This window comes from Blennius ocellaris, assembly GCF_963422515.1.
Source record: "Blennius ocellaris genome assembly, chromosome: 16".
NCBI lineage: Eukaryota > Metazoa > Chordata > Actinopteri > Blenniiformes > Blenniidae > Blennius > Blennius ocellaris.
In genome coordinates this window covers 10788763-10806593 of record NC_137665.1, presented here as the reverse complement: position 1 = coordinate 10806593, position 17831 = coordinate 10788763, and the positions used below count along the sequence as shown (strand labels likewise).

Here is a 17831-nt window from a genome sequence, read left to right as displayed (position 1 = left end):
GACCTCCAGGATATGTATTGGGCCAAGTGTGTGTTTTTTGTGAAGATTTTATACTGGACTGTATCTTCAATCTATGCATATATACTTGAAGAGTCGTACCTTTAGTTCAAAGTCGAAAATGTCTTATATTATCATCATCATCATCATCACCATCATAATGATTTTAAAAGTTTGTTGGGTTGTTGGATATTCTTCAGTCATAAACCATGTTAAATCTTGATAGACCATGCAAACTGTAGTTGAATCCTGACAATCTAACTCCTGTAGCTCTTATTTTTTCCTTCAGTCACAAACATCTTCTTTGTGACAGTGATAGAACGATGCATAGTTAATGCATGTTGCATTACTTTTTATTTCTACAATAGCAAATGTTGTGTATAATATCACATAAATATAATATTAATAGTTGGATACTGCTGAGAAAACATTGTAGCGCCTTAAGTGTTTTGATTTTTATATCCCACCTGACTTGCCGTAGATAACGCGGAAGTACTGTTGACATGATGGTGTAGCCACTTAGCCTGCTAGCCGCAAGAGGCTGTTTGTTATTATAAGAAAAAATGTCCAATAAAAAATAGGACATCGTATGTTGACGGAGAGGGACGTGGCGGGGATGTGGCTAAATAATGGGAAACGTCTTTGGGAGAAAGAGTCGCCCTTCTCGTGTCACGGAGCAAGATAAAGCGGTTTTGGTGAGCTGTTAACGGTTAGCTTCAGCTGTATATTAGTGGATTAATGTGAGCCCTGTTGGCTCCAGACTGCTCTTTGTTTTCACAAATCCAAACGTTGTACATCTAAAAACAATTTCATTAAAGTATCTTTGAGTTATATTTACTTGTGTACACAATTCCCGTTGTAATTTGAAAGATAAGATTTGCTGCTAAATGTCTGCATATGTTTATTTTCTGTTAGTAAACAAATCCTATTTGTTCATTTTTTGCAGCAACTGAAGCAACAAAGGGACAAGCTGAAGCAGTACCAGAAGAGAATTACCGTACAGCTGGAGAAAGAGAGATTACTGGCAAAGCAGCTGCTAAAAGATGGCAAAAAACAGTGAGTACAGACGAATAACAATAATAAAAATCATTATGTACTGATTTGTTTGACACAGTGAAAGACAAGGCATTCACACACATAGGCAATTCATAGTGCTCTACAAAAAACAAGGGAAATACATTTAAACAAAGCAATTGAGAGAGGGACACAAAATACATTAAAAACTATTTAGATCTAGATGATAAAATAAGTAAACTATTGCTGAATAGAAGGCGTGTGCAAATAATAATGCTTTAAGGCCTCAATATTAATAATAGCTAAGATGACAGTGTCGTAACCTCTTCCTGAGGACCTCAGGGGCCTGGAGGTTTCATTTCTACAGGTAAACCTGAGATGGTATTCGGCCCAACCCTAAACACAGCAAACATTCTTCTAAGCTACAGACTCAGTTATGACGTTTTATTAAATTAAATTGTGTGGGTTCAGCTCTGTGTGTTTTTATTTCCATTCAGTGAAAACCTCCTTGTTGTAATTATTTATTTTTGTTTTTCCAGGAAAGCACTGTTGCTCCTCAAGAAGAAACGATACCAGGATCAGCTTATAGACAAGACTGAAAATCAAATATCTAACCTTGAGCGCATGGTAAGCGTTGTAAAGATTTTGTTTTATGGTCAAACAGACCTGTCTCTTTAAGAGGTTAAACAGACAGACGACTCTGTCAACTGTCTGTTTAACATTCTATGAACGGATTGTTGTATTTCATCCCCGTTCGATGTATTCCATCTCTCCTTTTCCTGTTTGTTTTGCCTTTATTCACATGCTAATATTTTCCAACAGGTTCAGGATATTGAGTTCATGCAAATTGAGATGAAAGTCATCGAGGGACTCAAGGTTGGCAATGATTGCCTGAAAAGTATGCATGAGGTAAATATTGATGCGCTCCGTTTTATAAATGATCTATTAAGCTTTAAACGTATGCACTTTGAAAAATGGTCAAGTTTTCTTATGATAAGCATGCTTTCTTCAGTATGATCTTTGGGTGAGTACTGAGCTACACAGAAGCCTTGTGGCTTGTGTTAGCAAAGCCTGTGCACATTGTTTGAAGATTAAAGGATTAACAAGAAAAGCCTTGACTACAGTGGTGTGACTGCTGCACATCCTCGGATACAGTGTGTACATCTTGCCTCTGCAATTTATGATCCAGCAAGATGGTGGCGTGTCTCTCCCCCCAGAAAAGAAAAAGGGAAACAAATACTTACCATAAATAATGTGAGCTCTCTTCCTTGTTGGTGATAGATCATGTCCATTGAAGATGTGGAGCGAATTCTGGATGAGACCCAAGAGGCGATAGAATATCAAAGGGTAAATGTCTCCTGTGTCAGTTAAACAAGCTTGAATAAAAGTCTTCACATTTCCTTTTTGATTATATATTACAACCACTGTTTTTTGAGAAAAATTCATCACAAAAAACTGTCCAAGAACTGAACATTTGAAGAAAATGTTGTTTATTTTTTTATGAGTAATTAGTGTCTGATGGGAAGGGTGAAATTAAACGTTTTTAAACATTTCCCGACATCTTTGCCTTTGCAGCAAATAGATGAAATGTTGGCTGGATCCCTGACGCAGGAGGATGAGGACGCTGTACTAGCCGAGCTGGAAGCTATCACTCAGGTGTGTGCAGAACTGTGTCTTTGCTGGGAGCAGCAAGTGTTTGCATGCTATTTTGCTATTTTGCTGCAACACCCTGTTGAGCATCTGCAGTTACAGTCTGAAGTGTGACCACAGTCTTTAGATATTGGCTACTTGGCGCCCACGCCAGAGGAGGGCTGTGGTTAAAGCTATGATTCAGAGCTGAGTCATGTGTGGATATCATACCAAAACTGCATGCTGCCACTTTGACCTCAGACTTGTGTAATGTGTTTCTCAAGGAGGCGGAGTAATTCTAGCGAAGTTGGAAGAATTTTGAATGAAACCATAGCGTGATTGCAATCTATCCCAGTGAGCCTGTAACTAAACCAATTATAGTTCTGAATTTAGTTGATTCATAGTGATTAAAACCTCGCTGATTCTGTTTCTTTTGTGATGTAATTACTGTTTTTAATGACATACTCTCAAAGTCTTATCAGACTATGCAAATTGCTACTTTTCACACTTCAAGACTGACACTTGGTTTCCTCTACTTTTACAAAACAAATTTAATATTTCAATGGGGAACAGTTTGTTGTAGAATCCTATCTACATAAAAATCTGTATTGACAAGACAAAACAGTTGAAGTTGATTGTATTATTATTATTATTATTATTATTATTATAACACAGGTTATACTATGACAGGCTGCCAGCCCATCACAGGGCAAATATAGGGAAATGGTCAATTTCATAAAAGCGTGAACATTTCCAGGCAATTTGGAGTCTGGCAAGGTGGAATTCAACCGTAGATTGTGTTGCTGTGTGGACAGATTGCTAACTACCCTTCCACTGTGCAGACTGCTTTTTCTCCATCAGATTCTGAAATGCAGCATGTGTCCCTTGTTTTGCTTTCCCCCCAGTTATAAAACACACGTTGTTCAGGCATTGAATTATTATTGATACTCTCTGTGAATGCTTAAGCTTGCAACTCCACAATGCTCGCATTCAGAGAATCTAAGTATGTTTCTCTCTCACTCACTAAATATATTTGTGCAGCCCTTGGTTGGCTTGTGTAATAACTGTTATTTCTGTCACTTGTACTGCAACAGGGAGACGATGTAGCACTTCCAGAGGTCCCAACTGAGCCAATTCCAGAGGTCCCAGAAGCAGCTAAAGCTGAACCAGGTACAGATATTTTCTTTTATTATTTCACACCACAGAACCGTCCCTCGCTCAGCTGACACGTGGGCATTTGATGGCACACCGATGATGTTTGTATCATCTTGGATTTTGTGTTTTCCAGAGAGGAGAGCGGCGAAACACAAGCCAGACAGAGAGAGGCTGGCAGCCTGACGCACTGATTCTGTGCTTGAAATCTCGCGTTGAGCTCCGGATGAATAGAGTAGTTTCTGAATTTTTGATATGAGAGCGTGGAACCTGCACACATCAGTGCTTCTCATTTTACAGGATCAGCACTATCTGTACTCTGGTTTGAGGTCCCCCTGAAGTACTACATGAAGTGAAATGTTCTATTACTCTGTGTCTTTTCTGAGTTAGTCGAGCAGTGTTACAGTGTTGCCATGCCGAGGCCTCCCAGACGAAGATCATAGATTTTTAGGTGTTTTACCATTAATTTAAGCTGTTTTGCATATTAAATTGAGATGTGGGAACAGTGTGCTTCCCTGGCTTTTATTTCACAAACGTATTTATCTTTTTCTTCTTTTTGTAGTAACAATAAAATAAAAATATGTCATGACTTAACTGTTATTGTCTCCCCCCACCCCCTTCAACCTCTAAATTGTATGACAGTCTTTGTCCAGAAGGGGGCACTCTCTGCTAGTTTTTCTTTCCTTCCCCACGCCACACCACACATAGCAGGTGTCTTCATTCACATTACATCAGCCAAGTGTTTGCTGATTGACAGACAGAAAGAACGCTAAAGTGGTTGAAATGTGGAAAATGCACTCAAGGTAAAGGAAAACCATGAATAATCCTAAATAAGGAAGTTAGATTATGAGCGAAAATGAAACCAATTATGAGTAACATCAATTATGGTGTGTCTTAACAAGCAACTGGAATTACAGAATCCAGGTACACGTGTTACAGTCGAGGTACTTTTATCGCAGTCAAATTAAGCTGCGGTGGTTTCCTCAAGTTGCAGGTAGGGAAATCAGGCAGCTGTGCGTCGTTGGATTTTTCACAGTGAGAACAATAATTATTTGTCCAAATGATAGATGAGAAAATAAAACTAAATAGGTTTCATTTCCTGTTGTAAAACAGCTCAGTCAGCCTTAAAGCAAGATATCAAGCTGGCCCTTACGTTGTACTGGGAATGACCTTTTGGGTTAAATATTTTGGTTGTGCAAGTATTCTTGCTGGAAAAAAATACGGAAGAAGGTGTGTATTTACAAAGACAATAATATTTAGGAATCAAATTCAATCCCAAAGATATTTTTACTCGTGTAAAGTGTAGGAATAGTGGAAGGAAGCCCCAAATCTGGGGATGCGTTCAAAGACCTGAGGAAGACATTTAACTTTACGTTTGTGCTCCTGGGTGGAGAGCACATATTGCTCTTCACGCTACATTAACAATCGAATACATATTTCAAAATCTTTTGACAACATGTTTAATTGGAGATCGCTTAAATGCAATGATTTATAATTGTTTTTCACGATCCACATAACAATACACGGCCACTAAAAAAAAAAGTCAGTTGTACATCTATTAAAATAATAGAAATAATTATGTGTAAAAACAAATAATTGCAGCAATCATTGTTTTTGTTTTAGTACATTTATGAACACCTTTCGCCCCGCAATGGAAAAGTCTGAGCCACGGAGTGGTCGGTGAAGGCAGCACGGGCTGTCAGCTGTGCAGAGAGAGAGGTGTGTTGAGTTCAGTGTCTTTCAGGAGCGCAGCAGCGTTACTCTTCACGGACGCCTCCTCCGTCCATTCCACGCTCAAACTCGCGTATTTTTTAATCCCCCCCCCCTCCCCCCCTTAATTTCTTATTATTTTTGTTTTTTCCGTGGATACACGGTTAAAGGAAAAAAACCGTTTATGGTCCTGGCTGAAGATTTCACCATGTCTCGCACCGACGAGGTTCACCGCTTCACGGAAAATGTCTATAAGGTGAGGTTCAACTCATTATTAAAGTTGGGATGAATACGTGAATACATTCTTATTTTATATGGACCTAGTTTTGTTGTTTGTTTGTTTTTTTTTAAATCTAGATATCGCAGTGCGTGAAAAGCGCAGTTTCTCTACTAATCTCTTTAGGGAGAGGCGCAGACGCGCAGTTGGTGTTTTTTTTTTTTCTTCTTTTTTTCCCTGCTCTCTTTTGGTCACTTGCCCAAATTGTTCTTTCTTCCACCGCCACACAGTTTTACACATAAACAACATTTGATGAGGGCAATTAATGCGACACCTTGAGCATTCCTTCAGCTTATTGTAGTCCACCTACAGAGCTGATGTTAATGCAGGATCTAATGCAGTTTGCAGAAATGGGAAGGTTCTGCATTCCAGGAGTGTGTTTGAAGAGGGCTGAGCTACCCTGTTGCAACAAGTAAACATTTGCTCCAACGGGGAGTTCAAACCTGTTCTTCCTAACGACGTGTGTCAACTTATCAATTGCAAAAGAAAAGAGTGAAGAAGCACACGTTGTTGCTGTGTCACGATTCCCTTTAAGGGATTCCAGATTTTGTGATGATTTTTAATTTTATGTCACCTTTTCCCTCACAAAATGGATAAAACAACACATCTCGAGCTCGGTTGGTGATACATATCTTCACTTGAATCAAATGTTTGAAAACAAATGGCTCTGAAATTGGTGGAAACCTTCTGCAGACTTTGGTTCACTATGTTTCAACCACTGATTCAACGATAGAATCTTCCAAGTTGTATACCCCACAGTGGACACCTCGAGCTCACTGAAATTGTTCCCTTTTAGTTTCTTGTGATAATTTACACATGTTAAAAGTGACTCCTCTTTCAGCTCTACCCACGCCCTATAGCCAACTGTCATGGATGATTTGCTCATCTTACAGGTGAGCTCGGTTCTGTCTAGTCAGTAATTGAATGACATATTCCAGCGACTATACAGCCACCAAGCTGGCCACACACCCTGAAGTGTGCCCTTCCTGGGATGCACTGCTGCCGTTTTGACCCGCTTAATGTGGGTTTTTCCAGCATGGATGCTATTTAAGTGTCTGAATCTGAAATCCCCGGGGATCACAGGCCCCTTTTGCAGATGGAGTTGTGTATTCCAGTGCGAGCCCAGCAGCGATGCTCTGTCTCAGGGGCAAAAGCACCCCGTCAGAGCCCTGACAGCCACGGAGGTTGATGGGCAGTGGAGTGGAGAGAGAGATTTCCTTTTTCCACACCGGGGATCTGACCCAGTGGCTTCGAGGTCATACAGAGTTTTATCTATAGTCACTGGTTCTCTGGCTCTGATGATGCCATGCTACGCCTGCCAGAAGAGTAACGTTTGTAAGAGCTGTAATATTTGAGCAAAAACAATTCAGCTTGACTCACCTGTGTAAGATTGATGGAAGTCATTTTGGTTTCTTTTCCAACTGCTGTTCATTTATTAATAAAGTCACAGTGATTGGTTTTTGGACAACTTATCAATTGGAATGTGTTTTTGAAGTTTATTCATGCGTTTGTTAGTTTCAGGGCCCAGAGTTTAAATAATTTGTGTTTCACAAAAAAAAAAAACGTAGGGTTAGCTTGCTTTTTACTGCATCTCCCTACAATACAAAGCTGGGAGTCACATTGATGGGTCGATGGATCGTTTCAAAATCAGACTGAAATGCTGCCTATCCACTTTATTTTAGTGAGATTGTCAGCTACACTCAGGGAACAGTGAAACTGCAGTTTGCTTGATTCAAATTAAATGAAAGTAATAAAATGATGGTTTGAATGTAAACAGAAAATGTGTGTTATTTCACCCTGGTGGTCCGTGGCTCAGACAGTGAGGCTCGGTGATGTAATTTGTCTTCCTGTACTGCTGAATTGGACTCATTGTTGAACCTTCAATTTGTAATCTTCACCAACCAGATTTTTACCTTTTCGTCGCCCCAATTGTTTGCACTGTTTGAGTGCTGGAAAAACTCCAGCCGCCAGCTTTGGATAAGGAAAATAATTATTTTAGCTCACGCAGCCCTGTCTGCCTGCTGCAGCCCTTCCCCTTTCTTTTGCGCCACGCACATTTGAATGCCCTTCGTCGGCAGTAATTGTGTTGGTCCGCTTTCTATGCAAGCAAACATCTCCTGAGGAAGAGGAAATGTAAAAACATACGGCGGCAGCAGCAGCTGGGTAGATACTGAGTAATCGCAGGGGAGAAGAGGGGGTAACCGCGCTGCTGTGACTCATGTTAGCCCAGTTGAGTGTGTGTGTTTAACAGGGCTGGAGCTGGAGGCGCAGCGAGGGCGAGACTGGTGATTCTGATTCTCACTGCGAGTGTTGTGCCTTTGGCCTTTGCCAAAGGCACACCTTCCTTTTTTTTTTTTAAATGATTTTATCTTAGTCAACAGGGGAGTCAACCCTGTAAACCCAGCAATCCTCTGTGAGTCACTTAACTTCTTCACATATCGGGTACTTGCACAGACAGTAGTCGGTATCTATTCGCTGCCTGATAGGGAGGAACAGATCCGACTGACACTCTGCTTACGCGTTTGAGTGCGTCTATGTCTGCACCCTTGTCATCTCCGCCAGCTGGTCATGTCACCAGGTGTCTGCGAGCGATGGTGGCCCGGGTCAAGCCTCTTAGCATGCCAGTGGATGAAGTCTGAGCAGTGACCTGCTCAGGGGCGGGGGGGGGGGGGGGGGGGGGGGGGGGGCGGTAACACATGACGAAGTGAACAAACAGATTAGTCAGACTGGAAGCTAAAACCACAAGTAGGGTTGTATGTTAAGTTAATTAGTCCCAAAACCTTCAAAACGGTGTTAGTTTTAGCCTGAAAGGCTATAATAGGCTGCATGGTGGCAAAAGAGATAAACACTGCCTCAAAACAATAGCCGTTTTGTCTTCTGTCGGCCTCGAAATGTTGTCATAGGAAGTGCGTTCTATGCCTGATGCATGCATCACGCTTTTTGAACACACCCTGACAGGTAAGAGAATCGAAGGGTGTGGCACACCTCTACCAACCCCGAGGACAGTGTTCATTTTCCCATGCAGCAGCACCACTCCCTGACTGTCAACAGGGAAGGGGGAAAAAAAAAGAGGATAGCATTTTCTCAAATGGCTATTATGACAAAGGCAAAATTGCTGTTTGATGTTAAACGGATCAGGTGTGATTTGCCATAGTCTCCTGGTATGAGATTGTCATTATAGCTAAGTGTGAGTGTGAAACTGCAGCAGTAACGTAGCCTTCAGATGAAACGCAGTGTTTGTGACTAGAAGATGTCATGTTATATAAAGGGCTTCTCTCTCGGTTGCAGCATTGTCGTGACATTAACTCCACTCAAATGAATGATATGCTGATGATGATGGGAGAACTACAGTTTCACCACAGTATCATGTGGGAGATCTGAACAGGTGGTCTCTTAGCAACAACGTGCCATTATTCTTATGTGTTTCTGTCATGTCGTTGTGCTAAAATACTCACAGTTGGTGTAGGGCTAAAGAAGACGAGTCAGTTATTTTTTTTGTTTTGGCAATATGCATGTATTTATTTCAGGTATTGATTAAAAATAAATACTCATCTGTTTAAAAAAAATTCATCTATTCAGGAGTGTTCACTGTAATCCCGCCTTATCTGCTGTATGTACAGATCTGATGTCCCTGCGGTGATGCAGTACACATTTTCTGGAGTCACTTGAATGAAGATATCATCCATTACTTCTTTACCATCACATCGGATTCCACTTGTCATATGATGTCTGATATTAAGCTGTTTGAATTGACTCCAGTGACCGAACATCTGCCTCCAAAATATAGTGTTTCAACAAGTTTATTCCTGCCAGAGCCCGGGGCCTTGCAAAGATTGCATTATCCACTGCAGGAGATATCATAACGTTCATTGCCTGTGGAAGAGCAGATTTGTTCCTTGTGCCTTTGACTGCGATGCAGAGAGAGGGCTATTGCTCCACACACCCACCTTCTCTGCACGTCTGGGGGTGGATGGTTTAGAGACATTCTCTCCTTTCTTTTTACTCATCATTGCTTCTTTTTTTTCCCAAGGACGGAGACTGGAGAATCTCGGTGCTGAATCCAAGGCTATGCTATTGCCTTTGAGCAAGCTTTGTAGCCATCACTGACAGAAAAAGGTTGATGCGAAGTCGCTTTGTTTACGTGGCTTCAAGATGTGACTTGTGCTGCAGAAACGGGAAGCACAGGCATACATGTGCACATTCAATAAAACACATTAAAACGTGTTTTTTTTCTTGTGGGGGTGGGAGAGAAGAGATGAGGAGAAGGGGAAAATAGATGGAGACATTCCACATCCTTGTTGAAATAGCCCCTAATTACTGTGGAGGGGAAAGCTGTAATTACACAGAATGAAAAAGACACAGTGGCATAGACCGAAGAATTTGACTTAGCACTCCGGCAGTGGACAATGGTCTTGTATTTATGGGTCATGAACTACAGTTAAGATGCCTGTGGCTACTGTTACTGTATGTGTCAGCGGTGGATGGCGCTACTTAAAGTAGCATTGGCCACACTACACCCACAAGGTTAGCTCAAGCAGGCGGCCACAGTGTTCCTCTGAGCTTCAGATCAGTCATGCTATTGTGGAGAGAGTCGGGGATTCTGCATGCATACCCACATTTCCACTAAGCCACAAACTTTTCTTACAAGGACGTAAAGCAGCTTCTGCAGGACACTTGCTGGTGTGATGCTCTGCACTAATGTATCCTTTATGTCTGATTTACACCCATGGTTAAAGTGATGATCCTCTTTGTCTTTGTTAATTGACAAACTAGCAGGATGTACATTTAAACACGCAAGTGCAATCAAATCCATCAGCATAAAAAAAAAAGTAATCTCTGTATGCTGCATTTAAACTGATGAGCACTTGGACTGGCACTGTGGGACACTTGATATGAAGTGATTTTGAATTTACATTTGTGAAGCATTAGAATCATGGGTCTCTGTTTGTTTCAGACTCTGTTGAAATGTGAATGTTGCAAAGAGGCGATCAGCATTGGGACCCTCACACTGAACATCCATAATTTATTAAACTTCTAGCGAGAAGCATTAAAACTACCACGCAATATGTAAATTTTCTGTAACCATCTGCAAATATACATTGAATCATTCCAAATTCAAATGAAGTTAAATACTGTTTAGAGTTATATTCACTCCTAATTCTCATTTGAACAGGGCAAGAGTCCAGTGGCAATGATATTTCGAAAGATCCACAGAGCAGAATGGATCTATTGCTGGTCACAAAACTAAAACTGGCAGATAAGCCCGGGCCGTGGTTGCTGTGGTAACTAGTGTCTGCATTGGGTTAGCTGAATAGTGGATGCCCAGGGGTCATGCTGGCTACAGATGACAGCAATGCAAACAAATACAGTAAACAGTTGGTCTCTGGTGAGCAAATGATATGCAGTGGCACGGATGCTGCAGTTTGAAGGTGAGAAAAGACAAATAACCTGTTTAACTGAGGTGAGGTTACTATTTCACCTGAAGTACATAAACATGGCTGTAAAGCCTCATGTCTGATCAAGTTGTAGAAATCATGACTTTGGGCTCTCAGAAACCAAAATAGCCAACAATATGTCTGCTCGTTGGAGGCATCTCGAGCATAAATTGTTCTCAATACAGTTGTAGAGACGGACAGAGTGGAAAGGGCTCTGAAGAGCAAAATTGTTAGTAAGTAGTCCTTATGGGGCTGGAGATGCAACTGTTGAGTTTCCATGTTTAATATAGTCTGGCAACATGACTCATGCTGAACTCAGAGATGTGACTGGAAGGCTGATATGGAAGATAATATTTTTACTGTTTGTGGCATGTTAAGGGGGGAAAATATATACTGATTTGCAGACATTTTAGGAAAAAAATATTGGAAAAAGATGTGTGGAGAGATCATTTTCAGCATGGCATCCATGGCTACTAATTGGCTTTGGTCATTTATACTTAATGCTTGTTAGATTACAAATACAAGCACGTTTATATGTCATGTTTATTTACGAAGCCTCACAGTGGAAAGACATAACTTAAATTATCCATTCTCATCAATCAAGTTATTTTAATAAAAAAAAGCTCCTTTTTGAAAATTGTTCATCACTTATACATGCCTGGATGTTTCAAGGCTCGAACTGCTGACAGGACACAGTCACATCATTATCTAAGTGCTGAAACAGTCAGTATTTGCTGCATCAGCAGCCAAATGATCTTCTACCACACTTAGAAACTATAGGGAGGAGGCTTTTGGCCTGTCTAATATAGATTTCGCTCTGTGTTTGACATGATTGATTTATGAAAGTATACTCTGTGTGCTTCTACAACAAAAGGACACAGGGAGTTAAGTCAAGGTGTACAAAACTGCTCACAGTGCTGAAAAGTTTCCTTCCTTTAACTGAACCGGAAGAAGAAGCATAAATTCACATGGTCTTTTCAGATTTGATGTTCGCCGTGGCTTCCAGTGGCAGCTTTATGCTGCGGTATTACAAAGGCTGCAGGTATGTGAGAAGGACAAACCGCCTCATGGCATCCACTCAATGTGTTTGCCTGGACTTTGCTCTGAAATGAGCACGTGCTGGTGTACTTGTTTTTCTAAACGGATTTGTACATTTCAGAAAGTCCTCTAACTTGGCTGCATTGCAGTAAGAAGTTAGTGTTGCTTTCTGTGTTTTAAATCCTGTTCTGTTGGTCATCGCAAAAACACATAAAAATGTCACTGGAAACTCGTGTAAATCTGTAAATCACATACCGTCATAGGCAATGACAATTTATCCTCTTTTACAAGACGTCGGAACTTGCTCATGTGGATATGTTGGGCTTTTCTATTTTCTCTATAAAAGCTAATTGGAATGACTGTAATGTATTTAAAAATGTATTTCTTTTAAGGAAAAAAAAAAGAAATGTTCAACTAAAAAGTCAACCTTAAAAAAAAAAAAAAAAAAAAGATGTCGGAACGGTGACTCGTGCCTCCTTTTTTAGCATGATCTTCAAATTAAATTGGCATTCCTCTGCTGAAATGTAATTAGAGTTGGAATGCAACCTGTCAAAAGTGGGTGTTGTTTTTCCAATATGGCAAACAAGTCTGGTATTATTAAGTGTGACAGCAAGAAGAGACAATTTGTGATCAGCTGTGACCACCCTTAACTACTCCCCTGACTCATTTGGAAGAACCCAGAGACACTAACAAACACAATATTTTGACAAGGCACACAGTTGTAGTGTGACTGCACATACACATACATGCATACATTCAAGCAGGACAGCAATAAAGGATAAATGTTTGGAATCTTATTAGTACAGTGCACTACAGAGATTTAATGACATTCGTTCTGATCGTCACTTATACTTAACTTTTGCAACAGAAGTGAACAACAGCAAATACATTGTTTTAATGAGAAAGTAACTTGGCAAATAGTTCAAGCGTTTTGCAGATAGCCAAATACACATTTTGACAGGATATCATGCACAGTGTTGTACATGTACAGTACTTTAGTGACACTATTCTCCAGAGCTGCCCTGAGGTTGACTGGAGTCACACTGATTTGATACATTTTTTTGGACAGAATTTACGTATTGCAGAGTCTTGACGTAGCTTGTAGGGTAGATTCCTTTTGTTCGTTTTAGCAGTACGTTTGTGTTGTACTTTGGTTTTATCTTTCAGCATGTCTTTATATCATCATGACATAATACAGTCAAAAGGCAGATACTTCCCAAATGGCATGGATGACATTTGAGCTTCAGGGTATTGACTCATGTTGGATCGAGTTTTCCCGCGATGGATGGAGGTGGTAACACACTGAGGTCTCAATATGTCTGCTCTTCAATTGGTGTGGTTTCTTATTTGCGTCGGTCAGCGAGGCAGAATATTAGACCTGCACTAACTATTTGCCCTTAGCACATTAATTAGTCAAGGTCTGGGTTGTCCCCCAGCTGACTGAGACTCATCCCAGAGTCACTGCTCCTTATTAAGAGAGAAACGTCAATCCACACCTCATCCACTTCCTTCACATTCCTCCTTGATTACATCCTTCGACTTGGCCGCCTCTTGTTGCTTTTGCCACACGACAGTCCTCACAAACATGGTAGTTCAGCGTTCATCGGATCCTGGGCATTTTCAGGCCTGTGGCAAGTTGCTGTGTCGAAGAGGGAACGCGGGGAGGAGGAGTGAGGGGAAGTGTGATGGGGCCAGAAGGAACAGATGATGGCATCCTGGCCTCTGATTGTGCGTGATTCCCGCCGGTTCTAATCAGCTGGTGCTGCTTTCAAATTTCCCCCTTTGCATGTCATTAATATGTTTGTGTGAGTAGGTGTAAGTGTGTATGTGTGAAAGAAGAGCGAGCAGAATGCAGAGATACATGAACATCCCACCATTTGAATCTGCCTTCGACTTCAGATAAGCTGACCTTGTTTTGATTGCTACTTTCACACTGAGGATAAATGCGTTTGGTTCGTATGTAACAAAGAATAATTTTAATCTCTTTAATGGTTCTGCTTATATACACCCTTTCTATTCATGCTCTATAACTCACTGTGTTTAGCCTGTCTCGTCCAACAGCGCAAATGAGTGTCAAACAGGTTTTAATCATTTTGTGGGAGACGTTACTTTGCCCTCCTTTAATTGTCTGCTTTAATTTTCGCCCTGAGTGCCCGTTATGAATTCATTCAATTCTAATGTAGGCAGTGACAAAACGGAATGACTCTCCTTCTTGGGAAGGATGGCTATTACTCTCCAGCCGTGAAACATTTCTGATTTTATTAATTCTTTAATTGAAAGATGATACAGAGTTCATAAATTGGGAGAAATATTCAGTACATTATGATACACTTGTGTACATAATTAGATTCAGTTTCTCTCTCTGTCTCTCTGTCTCTCTCTCTCTCTCTCTCTTCCTCTTTCTGTCTCTCGCCATGTCACATCTTTAAGTGTCTCCTGGCCCCGTTTCCCAATTAGCTGCCACAATTAGGGTAACAATGTAGTACAAGAGAACTGGGATGACAAATTTAGCAACAATGGGAAGTGAAGAAAGAAACTACCTCAGTTTTTTTTCTTTTCCTCTCCCCTTCATCTTAAGAGCATGGATTTAATAAGGAATACCAATTCATGCCTCTTATACAATCGTTATATCAGTGGATATTCATGTGATTGGTTATTTGGAGTTGTTCCATCACTGCATGTTTCTCTGTGTTTACTCGGTGGCAGTGGGTCAGTGAGTGTATGTGTGCTCGATAAGTGCAAGAAAGGCAGCTAGGCTTATGTCAGCTACCTTTGGCCTCTTCAGTGGGAGAGTGTGCAGTAATGATGCTGCATTGGGCTTGCTTTTTTATATAATCCTCCCACCTGTTCGAAACACCACCACTCTTTATTATAAACCCTTGTGTTAAAGGACCAATGTGTAGGATTTAGGGGACTCTCTCGGCAGAAACCAAATCTAACATTCATTATGCAGGATTTGCAGTGAATAATCACCAAAAACCAGGTATTGTTTCTTATTTTGTCTTTTTTTTTAACTGTCCTAGAATGACACATTTTTATTTACAGAATGACAAATACTCTTCTGAAGAAACAGCCAGTTGCTACGTCTGTTTCAGTCGTAGTCCACATATGACAAACCAAATACTCTTTTATTAATTACCATTTTCACAGTGGGTTGGTTTACATGCTTTGAATGGGAGGATGAAGAGTATTCAGTTGTTTCCACTAAATCTTGCACACTCGTCTTGTTAAATAGGCCAGTGCACATGTAGGCATAGATATGTGTGTGTTTTATAATGTATTCATGTGACCTAATGCTCATCAGAGAGACCGCAGTTCGTGTTGGAAGCAGGCAGACCGAAAAATCATTTAGGAATAAACATTCCTCGGCGGGGTCCTGGGGGATATCTTTTATCTTCCCAGAAGCAGCATGAGCGGCGATACCTTTTGTAAAAGCGCTTCGTCTACTTGAGATGGGATTCTCCCCCAATTATGTTTCTTTCCTCGTAACATATTAGACATTCCGAGCCAGATGGTGAATAAAAGGACCTGTTCAAGTTGCTGTTATGGGACTTCATGATCCTCTTGCTGTCATTGTTTCATTGTGGTTTTGAAAATAAGCTTTTCCTTAAAACAATAAGCCAACCCTAAGTAAAGAGCAATAGATAACCATTGGAAACGGCTGGAGTATATTTAGATGCTCTTTTTATGAGAACATTTTTCAAGGGTGACTGTTATGTTGTGTGTGTGTGTTTTTGTTGTTTTTTTACTGTTCCTGAGAGCTGCTGAGACAGGGCACAGTGAGTTTTTGCAGCGTATTCATTTTGCATGACAGCTCGACTCAGACAGAGAAACTCAAGGACAGTGATTGTTGACAGGCTGGTCACATTAACCAGAAGAATATCACTCTTTTGGGTTGTTGCTCTAACTGAAGTCTGTGACAATTAAATGTTGGGCAAAATGGGTCACCCACCCCCACCCCCACCCCACCCCACAGAACTTGAAATGCATTGTACTCTATCCACCACATCTAGTATGCCACAAATGCTTTGCCTCATGCAAAGTACTATCATTGGTTCGATTGCTTCATGGTCCTCATTGTTAGCAGATGTTGGCATCCAAAGTCAATTAAAAGCATCCCTCCAGTCATGTTGGTTAGATGCTTTATATTTGCCAATTCATATACGTGTTATTGCAAATGGACAATAAGCTAATCACATGGCAAGAACTCAGCATATTTAGACATGTAAATCAAGACGATGAGAATGTTAATGTGGAAAGTAAGGTGATTGAAGTGACTTTGAATCTGTCATGGTTGTTTGGAGTATTTCAGAAAGTGTATCTACTGGGATGTTCATCACACGTAATCATTTCTCTAGGGTTCACAGAGAAAAGTCTGAAAAAGAGGGAAATGCATCTACAGAAGACAATCTCTGACCACACTGCAGATGAAACATCGAGGTTGATGGGCGACCGCAGCAGAAGATCACACTGGGTTCTGAAAAGAAACTAAGTTTACAGTCTGCACAGGCTCACCAAATTGGACAATAGAAGATTTGAACATTTGATGGGAGTCTCCATTTTTGCTGCCACAATCACATGGTCGTGTCAGAATTTGATGTATAGAACATGAAAGTATGGCTCCATCCTGCCTTGTATTATCATTAGATGGTGTAATGGTATGGGGGAGATTCTCTTGACACCCTTCGAGCCCATTAGTGTCAGTTGATGATGGTTTAAATGCTAAAGCCTACTTGAGTATTGTTGCCGAGTATGTCCTTCCCTTTATGACCACAATACCATATTCTGATGGCTACTTTTAACAGGATGAGACACCATCTCAGAAAGCTGAAATCATATTGAAGATCATTTTGAGCATGACAGTGAGTTCACTGGACCAGAAAGGTCTCCACAGTTCATGAGAGCGGTGGAGACCTGAGCTCCGTGAGAGCACCATTAGGATATAGTGAAAAAGGAGAATCACATTATGATTGCTCAGCTGACAAATCTGCAGATAATGTTCAGTGTAGGCACATTGGTATGGTGGGCAAGCAGCAAGGTGTACCCAATATAATACAAGTAATGTAAATGCTATAATCTATTCTGCCAGAATTTGAGCAACATTAATATACTTTATATAAAAGAGGCAACATAAAGTATCTCTGAAAAAGGCAGCAATCTATGGAAATAAAGGCTGTGCTGTTAGATGTTTATTGCTTTTTTAAAAAGATTAATAATTTGTTTATTTTCAGCAGCAAGATATGTATAAATGAAATAGAAACTACAGTTCCATGTTGTTAGTCGATTAAAACAAATCAAAATAAACATTAAGAAGCATTGTTATTGTCTTTTTCAAATAATCAGAAAGTGTTGAGGAAATATTTGTAAGCAGATAAAAAAAAAGGCTTTTTTTGTCAAATTTTGCTGTACTAGCTTTTGGTGCAGGCTCAGTCATGTAGAGGCATAGTAAGATAGTTATTGTTGGTAATGAAAGTATCAGTGGTGTATGGCTGACTCACTGGTATTTCTACTGTAGGTGGGTTGTGCTGCACTGAAGCCACTTGAACTGCAGCTACTGACAATACAGCATGCACACACAG

At 40.5% G+C, this 17831-nt stretch overlaps 2 protein-coding genes across 3 annotated transcripts in view; both read left to right on the top strand.

Annotated features, from left to right (window-relative positions):
* Positions 1–516: 516 nt before the first annotated feature.
* On the top strand, positions 517–4306 carry LOC308140981 (charged multivesicular body protein 6-like). The gene is made up of 8 exons (XM_080510968.1): positions 517–692; positions 944–1053; positions 1551–1638; positions 1834–1920; positions 2293–2358; positions 2587–2667; positions 3735–3810; positions 3929–4306. Exons 1-8 carry the CDS (start codon positions 627–629, stop codon positions 3976–3978), a joined length of 624 nt encoding a protein of 207 aa, XP_080367094.1. The 5' UTR covers positions 517–626; the 3' UTR covers positions 3979–4306.
* A 1347-nt stretch (positions 4307–5653) lies between these two features.
* The window catches only part of baiap2a (BAR/IMD domain containing adaptor protein 2a), a 53054-nt gene continuing 40876 nt past the window's right edge, over positions 5654–17831 (top strand). For both annotated transcript variants that reach the window (XM_080511313.1, XM_080511314.1), the window contains exon 1: positions 5654–5758. In XM_080511313.1, coding sequence (XP_080367439.1) covers positions 5687–5758 — 72 coding nt within the window. In that variant the 5' untranslated portion in view covers positions 5654–5686. The remainder of the gene's footprint in view (positions 5759–17831) is intronic.